This window comes from Nerophis lumbriciformis, linkage group LG05, assembly GCF_033978685.3.
Source record: "Nerophis lumbriciformis linkage group LG05, RoL_Nlum_v2.1, whole genome shotgun sequence".
Classification (NCBI taxonomy): domain Eukaryota; kingdom Metazoa; phylum Chordata; class Actinopteri; order Syngnathiformes; family Syngnathidae; genus Nerophis; species Nerophis lumbriciformis.
This window is the reverse complement of record NC_084552.2, coordinates 47,146,819-47,174,235: the sequence shown is the minus strand read 5'-3', so window position 1 is coordinate 47,174,235 and position 27,417 is coordinate 47,146,819. Positions and strand designations below refer to the sequence as shown.

General features: G+C 38.4%; 2 protein-coding genes across 8 annotated transcripts in view; both read right to left on the bottom strand.

The window, feature by feature from the left end:
• cpsf6 (cleavage and polyadenylation specific factor 6) overlaps nucleotides 1-17,347 on the bottom strand; it is a 35,453-nt gene extending 18,106 nt beyond the window's left edge. For both annotated transcript variants that reach the window (XM_061959441.1, XM_061959442.1), the window contains exon 1: nucleotides 17,203-17,347. In XM_061959441.1, coding sequence (XP_061815425.1) covers nucleotides 17,203-17,262 — 60 coding nt within the window. In that variant the 5' untranslated portion in view covers nucleotides 17,263-17,347. The remainder of the gene's footprint in view (nucleotides 1-17,202) is intronic.
• A 1,984-nt stretch (nucleotides 17,348-19,331) lies between these two features.
• Nucleotides 19,332-27,417, bottom strand: part of cacna2d4a (calcium channel, voltage-dependent, alpha 2/delta subunit 4a) — a 91,812-nt gene continuing 83,726 nt past the window's right edge. For 5 of the 6 annotated variants that reach the window (XM_072913273.1, XM_072913274.1, XM_072913275.1 and 2 more), the window contains 8 exons: nucleotides 26,020-26,095; nucleotides 25,896-25,948; nucleotides 25,632-25,687; nucleotides 23,873-23,893; nucleotides 23,678-23,798; nucleotides 21,632-21,752; nucleotides 21,454-21,531; nucleotides 19,332-21,383 (listed from right to left, as the gene is read on the bottom strand). In XM_072913273.1, coding sequence (XP_072769374.1) covers nucleotides 21,285-21,383; nucleotides 21,454-21,531; nucleotides 21,632-21,752; nucleotides 23,678-23,798; nucleotides 23,873-23,893; nucleotides 25,632-25,687; nucleotides 25,896-25,948; nucleotides 26,020-26,095 — 625 coding nt within the window. In that variant the 3' untranslated portion in view covers nucleotides 19,332-21,284. The remainder of the gene's footprint in view (nucleotides 21,384-21,453; nucleotides 21,532-21,631; nucleotides 21,753-23,677; nucleotides 23,799-23,872; nucleotides 23,894-25,631; nucleotides 25,688-25,895; nucleotides 25,949-26,019; nucleotides 26,096-27,417) is intronic. The other variant, XM_072913277.1, reaches the window with a different exon arrangement.

Here is a 27,417-nt window from a genome sequence, read left to right as displayed (position 1 = left end):
ATATACAACTATCTTAGTATTTAATAATACGATCATCGATATCCCTCACCCACCCACTAGTAACTGTTGTAATTTACACTTTGTTAAGTTGTAAATTAATAAAGACAAGGACAGCTGCATCAGCCCTCCTAAATCCCACACTTAGGGCTGCACAATTAATACAATTTTAATCGCGATCACAATTTGGCCGCTACGATTCAATGAGGGTGATCGTCGGCGATATTAACATTTAAAAAGCAGGCTCCGCTGCATATCAATTAAAGCACTTTCACAACCAGTCAGCCAACCACCAAGGGGCAACCGAAAGACAATGGACTTATGTGAGAGCCAGTAAGAGTGAGTGAGAGGATGGCTGGTCGCCTGTAGCTCCCGAAAATATTTGGAAAAATAAATACATTATTACATTGGTGCCCTTCTCTCCCGTAGAGTGCGCTACATTTTAATGCAGGAACACACCCGCACGCTTCATCGTTCTCTAGGCATCCTCCCGCTCGTTCCCGCAAACACGGAAATGCTCCTGCACGTATAAACAAACAAACGCCACAAAAAGTTGCACGGCAAAGCTGCGCATTGCACATTGAAATAAATTATTGAGTTGCGGCGACAGGTTCAGCATTAAAAACATTTCCCTTCTTTTCTCAACCGTCATTGTTTGCCGGTGACGTGAAGCTAATACAGAGTTATGGTTGCCCCGACGTACAGACTCGCGTAACAACCATCCACGAGGGACCCCATATCCATCCACTTCTCAGAGACACACATGAATAACGGATGTAATATTGTTATATTTCGCAAAGACACAAACGGCAGAAAATGGATGGATTTTTGAATGTCCTATATATACTGTGAGCAATACAGTTTGTTCCTTGTATTGTGTCTTTTGTGCATAATCGTTTTCCCCCCACTTGTTTGCACTTTATGATCGCACTCTGCAATGACATATTTATTTTTAGTTATCCCTTTGTCTTTTGTAAATGTTATTTTATAACTGATTGACTATTTTTTTAATTACATTTTATTTTGAAATAAACGCCAAGTTAACATACTGTTTGTTTAAAATAGAAAAGGCAATAAAAATATGTTTTTCATAACATAGTAAATAATCGTGAATAATAATCGTGATTTCAATATTGATAAAAATATTTGTGATGAATAATTTGGCCATAATCATGCAGCCCTACCCACACATAAGTCCAGAAATGCCTTCAAACAACACCGCTACGGCATCCTGTAAGGCACAATAACTTTGATCCTCACGCTAGTCACAGAAAAAGAAACTGTAAGGCGCTACAATGGCGAACTCAAGGGGAATGAAGTTGAACTGACATAAGCACAAGCATCGTTTAAATAAAACTTGTGCACTCACTCAGTGTGGATGTAAAAACGCTGAATAAGGACTTTTCAGTATGTGAAAAGTGTCGCATACATGTGCGGGACGACAAACATACCCAGCCACCTTGTTGTGATGTCAATACCCTAAGCTGAGTAACAAAAATTTTCATTTTTCTATTTAAACACTTAATATTGACTTTTGTGATGTTTCACAGGAGTGATCTACTTGAGAGATGTCATGTTTTCTGAATGACTGTCACAGTTTGTCAAACACATAAAAAAATCATGTTTACAGTTATATTGTACTAAAGTCATGACCACAAAAACACTTTCAAAACAACATTTTTTTATGCAATTTTGCTTCTTGTCCACATGCAAACGGTCAAAAAGCAGTTTATATTTAAAAATACGGCACATTCCTCCATAAAATAGATAAACAGCTCTTATGGATGTTTACATTATTATTATTTAATAGACTGTACCGTATTTTTCGGATTATAAGTGTATACGTCGCACCGGCCGAAAATGCATAATAAAGAAGGAAAAAAACAAACGTCGCACTCGAGTATAAGTTGCATTTTTGGAGGAAATTTATTTGATAAAATCCAACACCAAGAATATACATTTGAAAGGCAATTTAAAATAAATAAAGAATAGTGAACAGGCTGAATAAGTGTACGTTATATGACGCATAAATAACCAACTGAGAACGTGCCTGGTGTGTTAACGTAACATATTATGGTAAGAGTCATTCAAATAACTATAACATATAGAACATGCTATACGTTTACCAAACAATCTGTCACTCCTGATCACTAAATCCGATGAAATCTTCTTCCTCGTTGTCGCTCCTGGTATGCGCCGTTTCCTTTCTTTCTGTTGCTCGATCGCTGTTTTCTGCTGCATATTTCACTACGTCCAGTTTGTAATCTGCAGTATATGATTTCCTTTGCTGTGCCATTTTTGTTCAGCCCTCCTCAGTTTTTATTAGTTACCGCCAATGTAGAAATGATCCATTTTAATAGCTACGGACATAATAGCAGTTAGCATCCCATGACCCACAATGCACTTCTGCCATGACCCGCCCCCGGCGAATTCTTATTGGCTGAAGTGTATGTGACGATTGCTGACATTTGCTTCGTCTCTTACGCGAATGAGATAAATAATATTATTTGATATTTTACGGTAATGTGTTAATAATTTCACACATAAATCGCTCCGGAGTATATGTCGCACCCCCGGCTAAACTGTGAAAAAAACTGCGATTTATAATCCGAAAAATACGGTGTGTTTATCAATCTTATGATACCTCCGCATTGTTGCCTGAAAACTGTTTTGCTTCATAACATTTTACCCAAACATTGTATTGTGAATTATATTCATACAGCGCTTTTCTTTCGTGACTCAAAGTTAATGAGAATACAAAAAGGTCCATTGTTAGCATTTAGCTATATGCTACTACCGTAGCTATTAAAATGGGTCATTTCAACATTGGCGGTAACTAGGGCTGCAACTAACAACTAATTTCATAATCGATTAATCTGTCGATTATAACTTTGATTACCGGTAATCGATTAAGAATCGGATAAAAGAGACAAACTACATATCTACCCTTTCCAGTATTTTATTGAAAAAAAAACAGCATACTGGCACCATACTTATTTTAAATTGTTTCTCAGCTGTTTGTAAATGTTGCAGTTTATAAATAAAGGTTTATAAAAAAAAATAAAAAAAAGAATTAAAAAAAAGGAGCCTCTGCGAATGCGCATAGCATAGATCCAACAAATCGATGACTAAATTAATCGCCAACTATTTTTATAATCGATTTTAATCGATTAGTTGTTGCAGCCCTAGCGGTAACTTATAAAAACTGAGAAGGGCTGAACAAAAATGGCACCGAAAAGATATTCGACCCAACCTTCATCCTGCATAATTATATTGCTTTTTTCCCAATTTATTCCAAACTATATAATTAAACATGATTCCTACATAGATGTGCACTTCATATGTGTGTGTGTATATTACTTTCACACAGAGAGGGAAATCACAACTAAGTCAATTTACCAAAACTGTATTTATTAAACAGTTATTAAGCAGTGGCACAAAAATTCATATAATTTCCAAAACAGAAAGTGCAAGATTGTCAAAGACATTTTAAAACAAACTATGAGTTAGGGCTGGGCGATATGGCCTTTTTTTAATATCTCGATATTTTTAGGCCATGTCACAATACACGATATATATCTCGATATTTTGCCGTAGCCTTGAATGAACACTTGATTCATATAATCACACCAGTATGATGATTCTATATGTCTACATAAAAACATTCTTGTTCATACTGCATTAATATATGCGCTTTTTTTTTTTATAATTTCATGCAGAGAGGGAAATTACAACTAAGTCAATTTACCAAAACTGTATTTATTAAACAGTTATTAAGCAGTGGCACAAACATTCATGTCATTTCAAAACAGAAAGTGCAAGATTGTCAGAGACATTTTAAAACAAGCTAAAAGTGCACTTTTGTGAATGATGTCACCAAGATGACATATCAAAACAACACTAAATAATAGTGTACTTTTTGTACAGAACGCCACTACAATAGTTAAAAACAAATAAAGTGCACATTTGTGCATGATGTCACGCAAGATATTTCAATAACTGTCAAATAAAAATGAGTTGCATAATAGGTTCCTGCGGACGTTATCTCCTTCTGTTGACTTTTTTTTTCCCATACAGTGTTGATCTGGAAATAGTTACTTGGGCATTTTGTTGGTGTGGCACCGAACGGAGATGTTGACATGCAGAGTTTCAAGCACTCTTCAATCTCTAGCGGGTGACTTTTCAAATGATGCTACATTAGCAGTGCTGCTACTTTTTGTAGCAACGCTTTTTGGGAATGAATTCTTCATTCATTTGTTACCAGATTTGCATCTTCTCTCTCTCGTATTACCACCCGCACCTCACCGTTAGCATCACAGCTAACGTTATCATGTCGCTACCTCTCTGCTACGCGGGAGCGTGTGACGTTGCACACGTGACAGTATGTGACGTATGTAAGAAGGTGCGCTTGGTTTACGTCTCTGTGAGAAGGAGAAACAAGAAAGAGTGGGAAACGCATGCAGTGTAATGCCCGCAGCTCAAAGCAACTGCATGAGAACGTATACCGTATTTTTCGGATTATAAGTCGCAGTTTTTTTCTTCCATAGTTTGGCCGTGGGTGCGACATATACTCCGGAGCGACTTGTGTGTGAAATTATTAACACATTACCGTGAAATATCAAATATTATTATTTATCTAATTCACGGAAGAGACAAAGCAAATGTCAGCAATCGTCACACACACGTCAGCAATCGTCACACACACGTCAACCAATAAGAATTTGGCGGGGGAGGGTCATGGCAGAAGTGCATGGTGGGTCATTGGATGCTAACTGCTATATGCTACTACCGTAGCTATTAAAATGGGTCATTTCAACATTGGCGGTAACTAGGGCTGCAACTAACAACTAATTTCATAATCGATTAATCTGTCGATTATAACTTTGATTAATCGATTAATAATCGGATAAAAGAGACAAACTACATATCTACCCTTTCCAGTATTTTATTGAAAAAAACAGCATACTGGCACCATACTTATTTTAAATTGTTTCTCAGCTGTTTGTAAATGTTGCAGTTTATAAATAAAGGTTTATAAAAAAAAATAAAAAAAATAATTAAAAAAAAGGAGCCTCTGCGAATGCGCATAGCATAGATCCAACAAATCGATGACTAAATTAATCGCCAACTATTTTTATAATCGCTTTTAATCGATTAGTTGTTGCAGCCCTAGCGGTAACTTATAAAAACTGAGAAGGGCTGAACAAAAATGGCACCGAAAAGGAAATCATATACTGCAGATTACAAGCTGGACGTAGTGAAATATGCAGCAGAAAACGACGATCGAGCAGCAGAAAGAAAGGACGCTAGCGGTGCATACCAGGAGCGACAACGATGAAGAAGATTTCATCGGATTTAGCGATCAGGAGTGACAGATTGTTTGGTAAACGTGTAGCATGTTCTATATGTTATAGTTATTTGAATGACTCGTACCATAATATGTTACGTTAACATACCAGGCACATTCTCAGTTGGTTATTTACGCGTCATATAACGTACACTTATTTAACCTGTTGTTCACTATTCTTTATTTTAAATTGCCTTTCAAATGTCTATTCTTGGTGTTGGATTTTATCAAATAAATTTCCCCCAAAAATGCGACTTATACTCGAGTGCGACGTATATGTGTTTTTTTCCTTCTTTATTATGCATTTTCGGCTGGTGCGACGTATACTCCGGAGCGACTTATAATCCGAAAAATACGGTACTCGAATATCACGATATAGTCATTTTCTATATCGCACAGAGACAAACCCGCGATATATTGAGACTTTTTTTTCCCCCATACGGTGTTGATCTGTAATTGGTTGCTTGGGCATTTTGTGGGTGTGGCACCGAACGAAGATGTTGACATGCGGAGTTTCAAGCACTCTTCATTCTCTAGTGGGTGACTTTTCAAATGATGCTACACATTAACAGTGCCACTACTTTTTGTAGCAACGCTTTTGCCGCATACTTCTTCACCATCTACCCGCTTGAAGCCAAACCACCGCCAGACGATGAACTCCCTGCGTTTTTTCTTGGAAAAAAATTATTCCTTCATTTGTTACCAGATTTGCACCTTCTTTCTCTTGTGTTACCGCTCGCACCTCTCCGCTAGCATCACAGCTAACGTTACCATGCCGCTACCTGTCTGCTCGGCGAGAGCGTATGACATTGCACACGTGACAGTATGTGACGTATGTAAGAAGGTGCGCTTGTTTTATGTCTCTGTGAGAAGCAGATACAACAAAGAGCGAGAAGAGCCTGTAGTGTAATGCCCGCAGCTAAAAGCAACTGCGTGAGAACCTTATACTCGAATATCACGATATAGTCATTTTCTATATGGTACAGAGACAAACCCGCGATATATCGAGTATATTCGATATATCGCCCAGCCCTAAGGTTCATTCTCTCAAACTTCCTCTTTCACCTTTGCACTGCTTGGAGCACCCACTACATGTGTCAGGCTGACTGATAGCAAGGCCTTCTTGCAGTGAAAACACTATGAAACTGTTATGGCTATTCCTAATACTGTAAAAATGTTGGATCTTTGTGTCCCGTAAACTTTAAACTAATACTGTGCAACTAATAGTTTTAATGACGTACACAACCCCATCTTATCCAACGACGGCTTCACCAAGGCGCCTCCTGATGGCCTTGTTGTGCCAAAGCCACCTGGACTACTCGCCCCCAACTTCATGCGACCATGAAGTCGCCTGGCCCAGATGGATTTTGTTTTACAAGAACTAAAAGAAGAAAGAAGAATTGTTGATTGAGGCGAATTCCTTTCGGCAGTACCTAGCTGATTGTGATTGAGACCAATGCTGTAATGTTCATTTGTGACCGTTTTCAATACATGTTTATTTTTCTAAAAAGACTTGGCCTCTGAATGTTCAATCGAAGACCACGGGGAGAATCTAACAGTTACAAAAAAATTCATAAGTAAACATATGTGTTAGTAGGTGCTCTGAAGTGGAAAAGGGGTAGGGTGAAATAAGCTTTGCTTCTTCCTACTACTTTTCGGACATGTAAAGAGAAATGGTTAGTTGAATATGTGATGTATCATTGTATGTGTACCGTATTTTCCGCACTATAAGGCGCACCTAAAAACCACAATTTTTCTCAAAAGCTGACAGTGCGCCTTATAACCCGGTGCGCTTTATTACGATTCATTTTCATAAAGTTTCGATCTCGCAACTTCGGTAAACAGCCGCCATCTTTTTTCCCGGTAGAACAGGAAGCGCTTCTTCTTCTACGCAAGCAACCGCCAAGGAAAGCACCCGCCCCCATAGAACAGGAAGCGCTTCTTCTTCTACTGTAAGCAACCACCCGCCCCCGGAAGAAGAAGAAAAAACGCGCGGATATCACCGTACGTTTCATTTCCTGTTTACATCTGTAAAGACCACAAAATGGCTCCTACTAAGCGACAAGGATCCGGTTCATAAAAAGACGCAATCTCTCCATCCGCACACGGATTACTACCGTATTTCACAGCAACTGATATTCCTGTGAACCGCACTGTGGAACGGGAGCACGTACGGTGAATATTCGCACCACAGGGAATGAGAAGTCATCCTTCACTGTGGTTCTAGCTTGCCATGCTAACTTCCACCCATGGTGATATTCAAAAGGAAGACCTTGCCAAAAGAGACCTTTCCAGCCGGCGTCATCATAAAAGCTAACTCGAAGGGATGGATGGATGAAGAAAAGATGAGCGAGTGGTTAAGGGAAGTTTACGCGAAGAGGCCGGGTGGCTTTTTTCACACAGCTCCGAAGGCGAACACACCTTCACTAAGACGGGCAGACAGCGCCGGACGACATACGCCAACATTTGCCAGTGGATCGTAAATGCCTGGGCAGATATTTCGGTCACAACTGTGGTCCGAGCTTTCCGGAAGGCAGGATTCACAGAACTGCTGCACAACAACAGCGACACTGAATCCGATGACTTCGACGAGACGGAGCCGGCCATTTTTGGATCCCACGCTTGCGCAACTTTTCAATTCGGACACCGAAGACGAAGAATTCGAAGGATTTACGAATGAAGAATAACTTCAGAAGGTGAGCGCTATGTTTATTTTGTGTGTTGTGACATTAACGTTCGAGCAACATTATGTTGCTATTGCTCTACACCATTTTGAATTTTACTATGTTTGTGATTGCACATTTGCGTACATTTTGGGACAGAGTTGTTAGAACGCTGGTTTTCAATATATTATTAAAGTTTGACTGAACTATCTGACTGTTTTTTTGACATTCCCTTTAGCGCAGCGTAGGCACGGCTTATAATCCGGGGCGGCTTATTGGTGGACAAAGTTATGAAATATGTAATTCATTGAAGGTGCGGCTAATAATCCGGTGCGCCTTATAGTGCGGAAAATACGGTATTCATGTTCGAAATAAGCTCAACAACTGTGATTTTAGAATTTTGTTTACATTGATTGTTTAGGTGTTGTCCATGGTTGTGTTATATTTGAAATGCAAATGTTAACATTTAATATATATGTCTTCTATTTTAACTGTTTTTTTTAATACATAAACAAGGTTAATTGTTTTTTTAGCACTCTAAATGGACATTTTATTATTCATTTTAATTTTCGTAACAGCTCAATGAGCAGCACAGTTATAGTATAAATACATATTTATGAATGAGTAGGGATGTCACGGTATGAAAATTTCTTATCACGTTATTGTGAACAAAATTATCATGGTTATTATCGCGGTATTTTTAAATATGCTCAAAATGTTCTAAAAATATTTATACTGAAATCTTTTAACCAAGTTTTATTTAAAAAAAACAACGATTCAAAATTAGTTTCTTTGTAGGAGAAACATTGTAGATAAAAACACTGTTTCATGGACCTCAGGTAGAAGTTGAATGTGCACATGAAAGCAACAAAAACATTATAAACAAAGTAATATGGCATAAAAAATAAATAACTAAAATAAATGTGAAAATTGTACAAGGTAGCACTTTATGCACATAAGAGATTCAAAAATAAAAACCAATGTAAGAATTTTGAAAGATGGCACCTGATGGCCATACGACGTAACTGCACTTTTTGTCCATATAGATAAAAATAGTGTTCATGTATGAGATCTAGGGCTGCCAATTATGGCCAAAGTAATAATTAAGATAATTTTTTTAATCAAAATTTAAATCATGATTACTGATTGTTAGGTAAAGCAGTGTTGGGGTGTGAACGTAATAGCATTACGTAATTTGTAACGTCTAATAAAAAGTTATCAGTTATTAAACATTATCCATACATCTAAAGACAAGTATTGTTTTTTTTCGTTCATTAATAATATCAACGTGTCAGCTTTTTGTCATTACATCCATTCATTTTCTACCGCTTGTCCCTTTTGGGGTCGCGGGGGGTGCTGGAGCCTATCTCAGCTGCATTCAGGCGGAAGGCGGGGTACACCCTGGACAGGTCGTCACCTCATCGCAGGGCCAACACAGATAGACAGACAACATTCACACTCACATTCACACACTAGGGACCATTTAGTGTTGCCAATCAACCTATCCCCAGGTGCATGTTTTTGGAGGTGGGATGAAGCCGCAGTACCCGGAGGGAACCCACACAGTCACGGGGAGAACATGCAAACTCCACACAGAAAGATTACATTATGCTGTTACCCCTATTTTTCTGTTACCCCTATTTTTACATTTTGATAGAGGGAGGTATTTTTTATTTTTTTAAGTTATGTACATTTATATGTATATGTAGATGCTGTATCGGGACAGATCCATTAAGAGATTGAGCAGAAATATTTTGTATAGGAATTAATTATACACAATAAAACATTAACAAAATGCTGTGTCACATAAATGTTTTTTAAAGTAACACCTTAATGACATGAAAAAAAAAAAAAAAAAAAAAAAAAAAAAAAAAAAAAAAACCTGGCGTTTACTTTTTGATATTAATATACAGTAAAACTCAAAGCAGTTTGGCTAATGAAGATGCATTTTTATAAACAAGCGTTCTTCTCCAACGCCTCCTAGTGGTTCAGTGCAACAGTTTGGCCAACAAAAATAAACAGGAGTGACACCTCTCACACCTCATACACAATCCTCACAGCCTGCGTTCAGTTCGATGAGATGACAAAACATTATAGCTAGTATTGATGTTATTTGAACGCTGATAAAGTTTGCAGTTAAATAAAGGACGAGTGAACGTCCCAGTAAACAAACTAAATACTTTATAAACAAGTTGTGGCAACGTTCACAACACATCTCCTGCTGCATGTTTCCTCACGTCATTAACTCTCAGTCACAGGTGATGGACGCTGTATTGAGAAAATAAAAACAACATCAAATAGTTTTCTCCTTCGCTGTATATTTTTAGTGTGGGGACAAGTGCGTATGTCTCCAATATTGCCCACACCTGTATCCATCTGAAGACAGCGGTGGGCTCTTAAACGCACGCCGAGAAGCGAGGGAAAATTACGTTAAACCAAGCGCCTGGCTCTGTTTACTCTGAGGGGAAATCTCCGGAGCAAAGTCCGTGTAGTTTGTCCGCCATGATTTTCAAGCCAAACGACAGTAGTGCGAATGCGCCTGACTTCATTTTCAGGAAGTAAACAGTGTTGCCTAAAATGCATTAATAAATGACGTTTTTTCTGTAATAAAAAAATTAGACGGTATTACAAACCCTGTTTCCATATGAGTTGGGAAATTGTGTTAGATGTAAATATAAACGAAATACAATGATTTGCAAATCATTTTCAACCCATATTCAATTGAATGCACTACAAAGACAAGATATTTTATGTTCAAACTCATAAACTTTTTTTTTTTTTTGCAAATAATAATTACCGTATTTCCTTGAATTAGCGCCGGGGCGGTAATTAATTTCAAACCTCTTCTCACTCCGGCGCTTACCAAAGGCATGCGGTAAATGTAAGCATTCGCTAATTATTTTAAAACCTCTTCTCACTCCGGCGCTTACCAAAGGCATGCGGTAAATTTAGACCTGCGCTTATAAATTTGAGTGTGATGTAAGGATACCATCATGAAAAGCACATTTAATAAAAAAAACGTTATTATGGTCTTACCTTTACTTATAAATGAAGTCCATGCGCAGCTCCTTCTGAACAAAAGCATCGATAACTTGTTTATAGAAGTCTTCCTTATCTTTCTTCAGTTTTAAAAGTCTCTCTGTCTCGATGGAGATATTCCTTTAATTATTACCTCCTGCTTCGATTGAAAGTCCAGTTTAGAAAACTGTTTTATTTTAGATATGTAATCCTTCATGTTAAAAGTGCAAGCGAGAGGAAAAAATAAACGATCGCTGCTAACTGTTGCTGCTTGTTGTCACTTCTTCTGCAGCCGAGCAGTCGCAAGAAGGATCACTAGCGCCCTCTACCACCAGGAGGCGGGAGTCATTTAATGACTCATATTTGACACACGCAGCGACGGTATATTAATAAAACATAGATGTTTACTGTTCTTTTTAGCATGTTCAATAGCTTGGACCTTAAATCCTACTGAATAGCTCTTTATCTTCTTCCCTTTATGCGATTTTAAATTATTGAAATCAGCCTCCTCCATTTTGAAAATGATGACAAGTGAAGTGTCACTCGTGACGTGACGAGTTTGACCCGGCGGAAATTCTAGGCATGTGCTAATTATTTTGCAAAACGAGTTTGACCCGGCGGTAATTCTAGACATGCGCTAATAAAAATAATATTTTGTGAAACGAGTTTGACCCGGCGGTAATTCTAAGCAGGCGCATACTATATACCCGGCGGCAATTCAAGGAAATACGTTAACTTAGAATTTCATGGCTGCAACATGTGCCAAAATAGTTGGGAAAGGACATGTTCACCACTGTGTTACATGGCCTTTCCTTTTAACAACACTCAGTAAACGTTTGGGAACTGAGGAGACACATTTTTTAAGCTTCTCAGGTGGAATTATTTCCTATTCTTGCTTGATGTACAGCTTAAGTTGTTCAACAGTCCGGGGTTCTCCGTTGTGGTATTTTAGGCTTCATAATGCGCCACACGTTTTCAATGGGAGACAGGTCTGGACTACTTTCAACTAAGTTAATTATTTGCAAAAAAAAAATTAAGTTTCAGTTTGAACATAACATTTTTTTGTCTTTGTAGTGCATTCAATTGAATATGGATTGAAAAGGATTTGCAAATCATTGTATTCCGTTTATATTTACATCTAACACAATTTCCCAACTCATATGGAAACGGGGTTTGTAATTGGTAGTCATTTTTAGCAAACAATGAATAGTGTGTCTCACTTTTGCTTGATGATAAAATATGAAATAATTTAATACTGCTTCACTGCAGTAGCTGTATTCATTTCACTAAAACACTGCAAAAAATCTTAATCTTAAAAATGTTTTGTCTTATTTCAAATCAGCCGGTCCAAGTTCATAAATCCACAGCCGTGAAAAACTGCAATATGTCATTTAGTCTTACTCATTCAGGCATGTGATTTGAACTTAATAAAAAAAACACTGAAAATAAGCTGGGGGTCAGTGGGCCACAGGTCCAGGGTGGGGGAACAAGGGGGGGAACCTCCCCCGAAGCTCCTGTTTTAATTCTTCTTCCTTCATTCGTTACCAGATTGGCACCTTCTTTCTCTCATATTACCACTCGCACCTCTCCGCTAGCATCACAGCTAACGTTACCCATTCCGCTACCTGTCTGCTCCGTGAGGGCATATGACGTTGCACGCGCGACAGTATGTGACATATGTAAGGTGCGCTTGTTCTATCTCTCTGTGAGAAAGAGAAACAAGAAAGAGTGAGAAGAGCCTGTAGTGTAATGCCCGCAGCTACAAGAATCAGCGTGAGAATGTATATTCGAATATCACGATAGTCATTTTCTATATCGCACAGAGACAAACCAGCAATATATCGAGTATATTCGATATATCGCCCAGCCCTAGGACATGGCCTAAAACAGTGTATCGGTAATTGTTTTTACAAAACTGAGGTTAGTACTCTGCTTAGATTATGCTAAAAAATATGTTTTTCCCATTTTTGTTTCAACCCTAATACAGCTTTGGCAAATCAAGCAATTATCGTTGAAACCCAACAATGACGAGCCCAGTATTATGGCCCTCAACGATTGTTATTTACTCTCCTTTAAAATATATAGTCTGACTCAAAATAATCTATTTATAAATAAAGCCAACATCAACAGCAGCTCAATCAATAGTTTTAGTTTTACTAGCGTATATTGACCTGAATATAAGACTACTATAATTATCACTCAAGTATTTTGAGGAAGTGGTATTTTCCGGCTTGGTAAAAGTTAGACCGAGAGAGAAGAGTTGAAGAACCGCATAAAAGTCTTGCTTTAAAAGGGGGGGCCAATTTTTACCCAAGTCCCAAAAATGCAAAATCAAACCATGAGAGATGTTTATAAAAATATATGTATTTCCTTCATACTTCCCCCAAACAAGCCATCTGGAATTTGCACAACCTGTGACGTCAGCGGATTATCCATAAATGGTAGAAATTTACCCAAAGTACTTTGCGTGAGTCCGCCATTGTAGTCTGTGCTGTAGTCCAGTGTTTTTCAACCACTGTGCCACGACACACTCGTGTACCGTGAGATACAGTATGGTGTGCCGTGGGAGATTATGTAATTTCCCCTAATTGGACTAAAAATATTTTTTGCAAACCAGTAATCATAATACGCAAATGTGCTGTTGTTGAGTGTCTGTGCAATATGCAGATGACAGCGGGAGGCAGCGTGCAGGTAAAAAAGGTATCTAACGCTTAAACCAAAAATAAACAAAAGGCATTGAAGCTTAGGGATGGCTATGCAAAACGAAACAAAAACTGAACTGGCTGCAACGTAAACAAAAACAGAATGCTGGACGACAGCAAAGACCTACAGCGTGTAGAGCAGACGGCGTCCACAAAGTACATCCGTACATGACAATCAACAACAAAATAGGAGCGCAAAACAAGAACTAAAACACTACACACAGAAAAACACCAAAAAACTCAAAATAAGTCACAGTGTGATGTGACAGGTCGCGACAGTACACCTACTTTGAGACAAGAGCTATAGTGATACATGGTTGGTTATGGTGTGAATTCATAGCCAACAATTGCGAGAACGACTATTTACTGTCAATAGCGGCTGCTGAGTTACATTTTTTTATGTTTTCTGCTGGTGGTGTGCTTCCGGATTTTTTCAATGAAAAAAATGTACCTCGGCTCAGAAAAGGTTGAAAAACACTGCTGTAGTCAAAAAGTACGGTACCTTCTTTTTCTTTATCCACTTGTTGTGGGGCAGAATGGCTCGTACATGCACATACATCCTCCACGGTTGCCATTTCTAATACAAAGTAGTGTATAGTTTGAACTTATGGAAGCGCTGAAAACTACAACATGGACGACGGGGAGAAAAGGCAGTCGAAGTGGAGCCACGTGAATAAGACCACCCACAAAACGAGCGCATCCTCAAGACACGGTCAGAAAGCAGCTTGAAAACGGTCTGTAAAACAATCTATTCAAAATTCTGACCAAACAACCACCACTACATGTTATGTTGACCACAAGGAAGTGTTTTAAATGGAGAAACAAATCGTTACATGACCCATTTAAGGATAGACCGATGAGTTTAGGAAGGATGGGATGACTTTAAGGTACATTGTGCGGTTTAGAAACAGTCAATAAAGAGCAGTTTTGTGCGGAGTCACCCTGATCACAGTCATTCTGCACAACAATGCTTTCGTACATGAGCACATTTTTCTTCTGGCGAAAAAAAATAGGCAGACAATCAAGGTTTATACTGCTATGATTTTGCTTTTAGGCCAATTTTGCAATCAACAAGAAATAAGTGGGTTGCTTCCAAGATAGATGCAAACCAACAGGCCAAGAAGCAGCTGGATCTTTCTTTCTTTCTTTTACCGTATTTTCCGCACTATAAGGCGCACCTAAAAACCACACATTTTCTCAAAAGCTAACAGTGCGCCTTATAACCCGGTGCGCTTTATTACGATTAATTTTCATAAAGTTTCGATCTCGCAACTTCGGTAAACAGCCGCCATCTTTTTTCCCGGTAGAACAGGAAGCGCTTCTTCTTCTACGCAAGCAACCGCCAAGGAAAGCACCCGCCCCCATAGAACAGGAAGCACTTCACCCGCCCCCATAGAACAGGAAGCGCTTCACCCGCCCCCGGAAGAAGAAGAAAAAACGCGCGGATATCACCGTACGTTTCATTTCCTGTTTACATCTGTAAAGACCACAAAATGGCTCCTACTAAACGATCCGGTTCATAAAAAGACGCAATCTCTCCATCCGCACACGGATTACTACCGTATTTCACAGCAACTGAACCGCACTGTGGAACGGGAGCACGTACGGTGAATATTCGCTCCACAGGGAATGAGAAGTCATCCTTCACTGTGGTTCTAGCTTGCCATGCTAACTTCCACTCATGGTGATATTCAAAAGGAAGACCTTGCCAAAAGAGACCTTTCCAGCCGGCGTCATCATAAAAGCTAACTCGAAGGGATGGATGGATGAAGAAAAGATGAGCGAGTGGTTAAGGGAAGTTTACGCGAAGAGGCCGGGTGGCTTTTTTCACACAGCTCCGAAGGCGAACACACCTTCACTAAGACGGGCAGACAGCCTCGGACGACATACGCCAACATTTGCCAGTGGATCGTAAATGCTTGGGCAGATATTTCGGTCACAACTGTGGTCCGAGCTTTCCGGAAGGCAGGATTCACAGAACAACAGCGACACTGACTCCCGATGACTTCTACGAGACGGAACCGGCCATTTTGGATCCCACGCTTGCGCAACTTTTCAATTCGGACACCGAAGACGAAGAATTCGAAGGATTTACGAATGAAGAATAACTTCAGAAGGTGAGCGCTATGTTTATTTTGTGTGTTGTGACATTAACGTTCGAGCAACATTATGTTGCTATTTATTGCTCTACACCATTTTGAATTTTACTATGTTTGTGATTGCACATTTGCGTACATTTTGGGACAGAGTTGTTAGAACGCTGGTTTTCAATATATTATTAAAGTTTGACTGAACTATCTGACTGTTTTTTTGACATTCACTTTAGCGCAGCGTTTTTTTGACATTCACTTTAGCGCAGCGTAGGCGCGGCTTTTAGTCCGGGGCGGCTTATTGGTGGACAAAATTATGAAATATGTAATTCATAGAAGGTGCGGCTAATAATCCGGTGCGCCTTATAGTGCGGAAAATACGGTAGTTTATTTCGAACATGAACACACTTGCAGTATAACACATCACACAATTTCATATAATTTCACTTTACATCATGTCCGAAAAAGGAGTAGGAAGAAGCAAAGCTTATTTAATCCTACCCCTTTCCCACTTCAGAGCGTTTACAAATATATAGAATCATTTACTGACCTTTTTATATAATAAAATAACATCTCTGAATTAGTATACACAACAGTTTTGTAATATGTAATTAATTAATTCAGTCATTATTAACATACTGAGCAGTATGATAAAATGTGATGAATGACCAATAACATTCGCCGAATGTAAGAACTGATAATGAAAATATCAATGAAAAGAAGTATCTTATGTTTGGTTCAAGTTTGTCTAACGCACCTGTAAAAAGTTAAACTGATGTACAACTAAACCTACAATAAAGTGGTGAATGTTGATATTAGTGTATGTTTTAGTTGTAATGCAACATGTCATCTCAAACAATACAACGGTCGCATGGACGACAAAATAAGGTGCACTCCAAAAAACACCATCATTTATAATTGACGTAATCCATTTTAACACGTTTGATGCAACGCACAATTCGCTAGCATGACCATAGAAGCCCATGAAGAGTTATTGTCTTCAATTTCTGAATTTTTATTTATTTTTGCTAGTTAATACAACTGCGTTTGTTTGGCTTTGTTAGCCCGCCACTGGCCGCCATGCCAAGGCCCCAACTATTTCATACACGCAACAACGACTTATTTGGGAATGTATTCGGACTATGATAAACAAGTTAACAATTCAACAAAATAAGAAAGACAATTTAATAAATGGATGCTTTGTCATTATTAATGCGACCGGACATCAAGTTACAGCAGCATAGGGCCCACACGCGAGGGGGGCAAACTGCGGCCGGACATAGCCAGTTGTTTGCCCCAACAAAATGGCCATAATGGAACGTGAACAACGCCACACAGAAATATTGCTTCCTGGCAAAAAACATAGCGCAAATTTGATCAAATACCTGATTGAACTCCTCCTCTACGTCGGCGTAGATATCGATGTGATCTACACCGTCCGCCATTTTCCTCAGGGCCGTTCCTCGCGCTAGCAACTAGCAAGCGCTGTGGCAGCGCACGCAGCAACAATGAGAGGGGAGGATAGCGTCCTCTGTTGGTCGCTTTTGGTCATTGCAGCCGCCACTAAATAAACGTTACGTGGGAATTAATCAATATTCACAATTGTAAGCATTCACGAATGATTTATCTTGCTTTATTTCACTTGGTAATGGTCTAGTTGGCATTACACATGCCTGAAATGAATCACATAAAACAAATGCATGTTCACATTTGAGAATAGCAGAGTTTATTCATATAGCCCTTCTTAATGTACCATATCTGAGTTATTGTGTGGAAATATGGGGAAATAATTACAAAGGTGCGCTTCATTCATTAACCGTGTTACAAAAAAGATCAGTTAGACTGATACATAATGTTGGATATAGAGAACATAAAAACACTTTATTTATTGAATCAAAAATATTGAAGTTCAATGATTTGGTAAAATTGCAAACAGCTAAAATGATGTACAGAGCAAACTATAACATGATACCCAAGAATGTACAACAATTCTTCTCAACTCAAGAGGAGAATTGTAAAAAAAAAAATCGAATATAAAACATTTGTATGCTCGTACAACACTAAAAACCCTTAGCACACCAGTATGTGGAATTAAATTATGGCATGGATTAATTTAAGTAAAGAAGTAAACAATGTATTGATATGATCCAGTTTAAGAGGTTGCTCAAATTAATAGTGCTTACACAATACAAAGAAGAAGAATTATGAGAAACACAGTCAACTAGGGATGTCCGATAATATCATTCAAATGCTTTGAAATGTAATATCGGAAATTGTGGGTATCGGTTTCAAAATTATCTGTATCGGTTTCACAAAGTAAAATATATGCCTTTTTAAAACGCCTGCCGTACAAACAACTTTAACACTGTTACAAATATGCGCCACACTGTGAACTCACACCAAACAAGAATGACAAACACATTTCGGGAGAACATCCGCACCGTAACACAACGTAAACACAACAGGACAAATACCCAGAACCCCTTGCAGCACTAACTCTTCCGGGACGCTACAATATACACCCCGCTACCCCCCCCCCCCCCCCCCCACCTCAACCCTACCCCCACCCCCCAACCCCGTCCACCTCAACCTCCTCAAGCATGTCCCAAATTCCAAGCTGCTGCTTTGAGGCATGTTAAAAAAAAAAAAAAGCACTTTGTGACTTCAATAATAAATATGGCAGTGCCATGTTGGCATTTTCTTCCGTAACTTGAGTTGATTTATTTTGGAAAACCTTGTTACATTGTGTGGCATCACAACAAAATTAGGCATAATAATGTGATAATTCCACGACTGTAAATATCGTCATCGGTTGATATTGGAATCGGTAATTAAGAGTTGGACAATATCGGAATATCGGATATCGGCAAAAAAGCCATTATCGGACATCTCTACCATCAACCTTATTGAAAATGGGATATTCTTCATCTCAGTATGTTTATCATGACTGACTTCATTATTTATTACAAAAACTGCTGTAATAATCATTCACGGATGTCATTGTGCTACAAAAAGAAGTCAGTAAATGAACATATGTATTTGTAAACGCTCTGAAGTGGGAAAGGGGTAGGATTAAATAAGCTTTGCTTCTTCCTACTCCTTTTCGGACATGACGTAAAGTGAAATGATATAAAATTGTGTGATGTATTATGTTGTAAGTGAGTTGATGTTCGAAATAAACTAAAGAAAGAAAGAAAGAAAGAATGTCTGAGAGTTTGTTGACATCCTGTTTTACCATGCTACTATTTTAATAGGGAAAGAAGGTGTCCATATTCTGACAAATGTTTAGTCATTATTACTAACGTTATATTAAACAATTTCGTTTATAAACTTTATTGGATTGTTCGTAGAATATTGGTGGAAAAACTTTGCACAGTAACAATGACAGGAATAGAAACATTGCATAAAGAAGAAATATATATATATATATATATATATATATATATATATATATATATATATATATATATATATATATATATATATATATATATATATATTAAAATGGCTCCAATTATCTCGTCATCTTCAAATGATACCAACCTAAATCAACTCACACAGACACTAGACAGTACAAAACATGGAGATAATTTAATGTATAAATAATGGCTTTGTTCATCAGTGTACAGTCTAGACACAAACAATAGTGTGAAGTTTGAAGGACAAAAATATGAATGAATATGTTTGATGGTTTAAGCAATAAAGATGGGTCAACAGTCAGGGAATTTGAGGTAAACATGCAACAGGGCGGAGAAAAGCATATGAAACGAGTAGAAATGTACAAAAATACCACATGTAGTTAGATTTAAACTGTTAATTTAAAGGGTAACAAATGTTTGTTGTGAGTGACCATTTAATTTGATAAGCGAACCAAGGAATTATTTATAAATCCATATATAGAGAGAAGCATCTCAATACAGTAGAATATCTTTGAAAAGTGAATTTCAGTAGTTCAATTAAAAAAAGTAAAACCCTCAGCTATTAAATATAACACATTACAGAGTTTACAGTAAGGATAATGCTAATTTTTTTTTTATAATAATGATAATAATAATGGATTAGATTTATATAGCGCTTTTCTATTATTCCGATGTTGCAGCCTTGACCATTTGCCGATACCTATTTTGATCTGATATCACCACAAATAACATATACTTTTGACTTATTTTTTAGCGTGTAATGTTATAGAAGTATTGATCAAGTGATATGTTGTGATCACGTGGGCTCTGCATGCTGGACAGAATCAGAGATCAGATCAGAGTCTGGAATGGACTGCAAACTAGTTGTTGTATTTAGTTTTAATTCCACTTCTGAGAATGATTTAAAGCATTAATTTCAGTTTGTCCGAGGTGTGCTGCCATAGTCAGAAAGTAGTCTTAATTTAAATGGGCCCATTTAGTCTTTGTTGAGTAAGTAAGTATTGAACTTATTACACACCAGCTGTTTGATTGTAACGTGCATCATAGTTGTAGTTTTCATTAACAAATGTGTTGAAATCACCATGTAAAATCGCTAATGCTAATTAGTAGCATGTCTATGGCATAGCCAATGTAAATTAGCATCAAGCTAGCTAATGTGCTTTAATGCATTTCTTTTGTGTTGGAATGTCACAGAGAAGCTAGTTAGTATCCCATGTACGTTATGACATACTTTATTTCTGTGTTCACTTTTACAGTGCTTTGAAGTAAAATGCTCTCAAATGAAGACACGATGTTATCAGTCTGCTAAGCCAGCAAGAAGAGCAATTAGACTGCTACTATCGCAGTTCTTATATCTGACGTTTTAGATGCAGGCTTATATAATCCCAAATCAGTATTTTTTGATGATATTAGATCAATATCGGATCGGGAGTCGGGACACCCCTACTTTACAGCTATAAAAAAAACATTCAGTATTTCCTAGACTAGGACAATTAGTTGACTTGGTCGAGTAATCTGAATTGAACTACTGACCTCAAATAACTTTCCAAGACTATTACATTTATTGAGATGCACATATACTGTATTTAGAATAGCGCGGCCATATGCAACTCTAAGTGGAGTGAAGGTATATCAGAAAGTCATTACATTCGCTCATGTGATTCATAATTCATCACCGTGAGTTACAGCAGCCACTTGCTTCTCCTTCGTTTCCACTTTGACATGCAAGGAAGGTAACTAATGGAGTGGTGACCATGGCAACAGCAGCCAATTTCACTGTAGTTAACCAAAACAACGTCAAAAATGCATTCAGACTTGTGGTTCTGAGCGCATTTCGGTGCACTTCCAACACATGTTCTTACATATTTACCATCTCTGCTTTTTGCTGTGATTTAACACTGATTGAGTCTTTGGTGGTTTACATTTGAGCACAAGTGAGACCAACCCAACCACCGGACTTCCTTTTAACACAAGCAAACACGACCAGTGTGAACGCACACTGAGACATACAAAATAAATCCACTTGTGGTGTCCGGCAACAGGATGGGTCACCATGGCGAGAGGAACATGGCGACTGGGGGACAAAGAAGGACCAGCAAGGCAGAAAGGGACGCTGCGGACGCTCCTCCACAGTCGTTTGCGTTCTCCTAAAAGGAACGCGGCGTCAATGTGAGCGCAAGTATGATGAATGTACGAGGATATGTCGCAGGAACGCACCTGAGGGTGGTAAGCATGGCAGGACTCGGGCCGGCGGCGGATCTTCTGGGATCGCATCCGCTCACATTTGACTGAGGAGTTATGTTCAGTGTGGTCAAGGGTCATACACAGCTAATGCATGACAAGCTATGGTTACTCTTTATGTTGCAATGGTGCTCTTTGAATGTGCAACCAAAAGGATATATTTGACTTCTTTGGGCTCCATGGTGATGGACGGGTGCTGTTTGGAGCAGTCACAGTCGGCCTGGACCACCAGCATCAGCAGGTTGCTCTCCGGGATCTGCTGCACCACAAACAGCCTAAAAAACACAAATGGCAAACGTCAAAACAACAATCATGTGGCAATTCGTTTTTAACAGAACGTCACATACAGGAAAATGAAAGACCTCGGGGCTACTTTTATATTCTAAGCCTTTTATTAAAACCAATGGACTATAGTTGAGGGTTGAAATAGTGTGAAAAAGCTTTTGAAAAAGATTTGATTGTTGTGTGAATTGATTGGCGACACTAAATGGCCCCCAGTGTGTAATTGAAAGTGTGAATAGTTGTTTATCTGTGTAGGCCCTGCGATGAGGTGGCGACTTGTCCAGGGTGTACCCTAGCAGTTGCCTTTCGCCCAAGTGCAGCTAGGATAGGCTCCAGTCCCCACGCAACCCAAAGAGGGACAAGCGGTAGAAAATCGATGGATGGCGTGAAATCCTGGAGGGACTGATTTAAAGACCATTTTAAAGTCTGTACTTTGTGATATGAGTTGAGAGGGTTCACATCTGCTTTCATCATGCTAACCCAGTGCTTCTATTATTTTTACTTCATTTACCTTCCGTAACCTGTATAATAAACAAGCAGTGGCGACATTGTAATTGTAAGAGCGAACACCGAGGAACTCTTTTTACAGCGTAGTAACACATCGTCTTACGACAGCATGCTACGGTGTTAGCTTTAAGCTAGCTACGATAAGAGGTAAGCTAGCTACTGCGCAAACAGCTGAATGGCTTTTGAGTTTGTAATGTACAACACAATGTGACGCAAATCTGTACTGACTGAAAAACATAAACAATCTTATTGCAGTGTCTGCAAAGTGTTAGCCCACATTTCATGTTTGTACACAGTTAGCTCAACACTATGTAGTTGTACTAACATTAGCATGGTGTGCTGCATGTATCATGATAAATATTATAGTAACTCACTCGATGGACAGTTGTTCATTTGGTCCAGCAGGCCGGGGACAATTTTTCCGGTTTATTTTGGGTAAGCACTCCATTTATGTCGGCAAATTCCACATTTACAGCGTCAAGTCACGCCGACCTCACTCTTTCGGCTTCCGTCTTCTCCAACATTTCAGCATCTCTTCGTGCTCGCTTCTATAAGCAGCAGATCATCCTCCGTACATTCAGCTTCAAAAAGATAATGTGAATCCTAATTTGTCCAAAGATAGTCGTCTTCGTTGTCTGTTACCAAGTGTGCCATCCTTAGAAAACACTCGCGTAGTTTCCGGAAATAGGAACACACATTTGTTGCCGTAAGTCGAAAGTGCGCTGCTATGGAAACGAAAATAATTGTGCTGAGGAAATAAGTTTTGATAATGCATAAAATAACCAAAACACAGTAAATATTGTACATATTGCATATTGTTATTAATGTGTCGGTTACTACATTATATATATACTTGCAGCGTGTACATAACAGGTTGATGGAGGGTTTTTAAGTTGTTTTAGAGGGCTTTGAAGGTTACTATGCTGACTATTAGCCACACTTTTCAAGTGTTTTTTTAATCATCTTTAAAATCCTAAAAAAAAAAGACATGTGTATTCTTGTTGTTAATAATGATTCCAAAAAAGTGCAGTTCCCCTTTAAGTGATCATTTAACTTTAGAACATGCCTAAAAAACAAGGTGCACACTTTAAATGGCCACTGTGCCACACTTCGGACTTCCCAGCTGTACAGAAAATGTTGTATTCCCACGTATGTCCACATGAGGACGCTCTCCACACTAAAACAGTACAATGGTGAAACTTATCCCTGCTTTCTCTCTCTTACTCATTTTTACCTTTTTTTTCACAGCTTCTCTCATCCTTATGTGCTCTGTATAATCTCACACAGCTTTTTTATTCTTTCTTTCTATAAATACACATAGCTCCTCTCAGTGTGCACAAGCAGAATAGTTTTTTTCATGTGACTGGACATGGGCTTAGTGGAGAGCTGCATTGTGTGCGTGTGTAATTACTTCTGGCAGCGTCCACACTTAATGATACTGTTGGTCTCTTTGACCGACGGCTCATAGACGAAGCTGGGGTACTCTGTGTCACACGGCTGCAGGATGTCCCCCTTCTTCTTGTGTATGTACGCTAATGGAGGACAGAGAAAGGTTTATTTAGAGCTGCTTGAAGACACGCACTTGCTCTCTATGAAATATACTCACACGTGCTAGAGGATGGCTTGCCTTAATGGAAGGATGATGATGAAGATGATAATGATGTTGATGAGTTAAGACCAAGAGGTGAGGTGATGAGAAAGTGAAATGAAAATAAGCATTTGATACATGATGTATTCTCTACATTACATTTCTACTTGACCAGATGGATAATTTGATCACACATAAAAACAAACATCCTCTCTCCGACAGCAGTGACAGGCTCACAGTAAATACGGTCAGCGCTCGCTTTATACGCTTGAAAGAAAGGTAAAGTGAAGTTCAAGGAAATCAGTGCTTATGTGCGACAGTCTTGAATTTTCCATATTAAATAACACACCTGCAATAAAAGTAGTGCCAGAACTCGGTCCTAAATTAAGTCATTTTATTCTGAGGGCCAAATGGAAAGTTTTGGGGGGCTGGGGGTAACCAGCAAGCTGCTAGTTGACATTGTCAACAACTCTGTATAACACTGCAAACACACAAGTCAAAGATCCTGTCTATATGACAGAAGCAATGTGCTGTTTTGAGGGCCTACTGCAAAAACAAATGCTGGTCAAAGATCCTCTATATGTCAGGAGTGCATTGCTGTTGTTAAGGACCAACTTTAAAAAAACGCTAGTCAAAGATCCTATATATAACAGGAACATGTTGATGTTTTAGGGACCACCTGTACTGTAAAAAAGCACCAAATATCCTCTATATGAGAGGAGGACAGTGCTATTTTTAAGGACTTACTGCAAAAAAAACAACTTTAGTCAAAGAACCTCTATATAACAGGAATGCTCTGATGTTTTTGAGGACCTAATGCAAAAATCACCAAAGATCCTTATGCCACTGGCACAGTGTTGTTTTTTGGACCTACTGCAAAAAAGCTACTCAAAGATCCTCTATATGACAGGAGTGATGTGATGTTTGCAAGGACCTAATGCAAAAAAAATGCTCGACAAAGATTCTCTATATAACAGGAACAGGAACACTGCACTGTTTTTAGGGATCTACTGTAAAAAACAGAAACGCTGCTCAAAGATCCTCTATACAAAAGGAAAAATGTGCTGATTTAATTGATCTACTTTAAAATAAAAGGATAATCAAAGATTGTATTTATAACAGGAATGTTCTGATGTTTTTGAAGACCTATTGCAAACAATGCCAAAGTTCCTCTATATGCCAGGTGCACAGTGCTGTTTTTTGGGACCTACTGCACGAAAAGCTAGCCAAATATCCTCTATGAATATGTAACATAAACACTGCACTGTTTTTAAAGATCTAATGTAAATAAAATAAACGGCTAGTCAAAGATGTGAAAAATTCCTAGTTTGTGAACCCGTTCTCAAACAATGGCAATAAAACTATTCTGATTCTGACAGGAGCGACAGGATTCTGAAAGACCTACTGGAAAAACACAAATGATAATTTATAAAAGGAACGTTGTGATGTTTTTAAGGACCTACACCAAATAAACAAAACAAAAAAATTTATAGTCAAAGATCCTTGATATGCCAGAAGCACAGTGCTGTTTTTTGGGACCTACTGCACAAAAAGCTAGTCAAATATTCTCTATGACTATGTAACAGGAACACTGCACTGTTTTTAGGGACCTACTGTTAAAACAAGGCTAGTCAAAGATTATCTCTGTATAACAGGTGTACTGTAATGTTTTTAAGGACCTAGTGCAAAAAAAACCTCTAGTCAAAGATCCTCTATATGCCAGGAGCGATGTGCTGTTTTGAAGGACGACTGCAAAGAAATAAGTTTCCCTCCTTACCGTCTGCAAAATGCTCCGTGTGCCAGAATCCGCAAATGTTGAACTCAAGGAGAAAGCTTGTGAAGTGCAGAAAAGGGGAGAGTGGAAAGAATCAATAAGCAACGTTACAACTGGGTCAGTACCCAAAGTATGATAAAAAATGTAATATGCAAAACAATGCTCCAATAACATAATTAAATTAATCAGTTATCACTATAAGCTCCACATTATGCATTGAATATTAAAGATGAGCATTACATGCTGGTTGCTATTAGCAACACTTACAGGAGGAAGTTGGAGAGGAACCACTTGAGGGCGGATGCCAATCCATAAAATGACTAGATGGGAGGAATGTGATGAAGTATATTAGATAAATAGATGTATGACAGATAGACAGATGCGTACGTACGCTAAGAAGCGGCCGGGCTCCGCTGATGGAGTGAATGTTCATCTTGCACATGGCCTGGTAGTCAAACAGAGACACCCTGGAGGACAAAGACAAACATGACGCAATAAACACGCATATATTTGCAGATGTCAATAAACACACACACACCCACACCTCTTATGTAATGTCCCGTGTCTAATGAAGCCTGACAAAATCTTTTAGCTGCTTCAAAAATAGAACATCTCTCAGGAGGCTTTGGGCATAATAGAGGAAGGAGGTGAAGGAAAGTTGGAGGCTGAAAGGAGGAATGATAATATTTCTGCATACGGACGTCAGACACTGACACTTACAAACAAACCAGAAACATTTTGCACGATTTTTCAAATTTTGGCCACTAAGAGGATGCACTGCATTCATTTTCCACCATGGAAAATGGGGCTGAAAGTCCAATTTATTCCTTTAAGATGTCCATAATTTAAAAATGATGAGCAATTTAGACATATGTAATTGTTATAATGTAAATGCAACAACACTTATCAAAGAACCTCTAAATGACAGGAGTGTTCTGCTGTTTTTAAGAACTCCTGCCAAGAAAAAAAAAACACTAGACAAAGATCCGCTATATGACAGGAGCACTCAGCTGTTTTTAAAAACCTAGTGCAAAAACGCAAGTCAATGATCCTCGATAAACAGAAACGCTAGTCTGTTTTTAAGGACTTACCTAACACTAGTGAAAAACCTCTTATGACAGGAGTGCTATGCTGGTTTTAGAAACCTATTGCCAAAAACACTGGATGAAGATCCATTATATAGCAGGGACGCTCTGCTGTTTGTTGTTTTTGTTTTTTTACCATGTCCTGTCCAGTCACTCAGACAAATTATATTGTTAATGTAGATGCCCATATCTGCTGTACATAATTTCTTTACAAAAGAGAAGTGTGGGATGTTTCTCTTGTTGCCTTATTTGTATTTGACTTTATTAAATGGATTTATGTAATGTTTGGTGCAGCCGGACTGGAGCAGTAAGGGATAGAAAGAAGAAGAAAAAGAAGACAGAGAGGGACATTTCCGAAACAAGAGGGGGACAAGACAGAGCGACAACAACAACAAAAACAACAAGAACAGAACAACATCAGCAAATATGATATATATGATACGAAAAATAACTAGTTACTGAAGTAGTAGAAGTTTCTAATAACACAGTAATGACAATGAACCTTATTGCACTACAAATGGAGTTAGTTAGTTAATACAAATATTAATAGAAATAACACTATTGATAATAATAATAGTAATAATAATAATAATAATAATAATAATTACCTCTATTATCAACACTTCCATTGCCTCAAATGCAACAATACATAAATAATGAATACTTGAATTACAAAAGAAAGCAGATAAAGAGGGGGGAAGAAC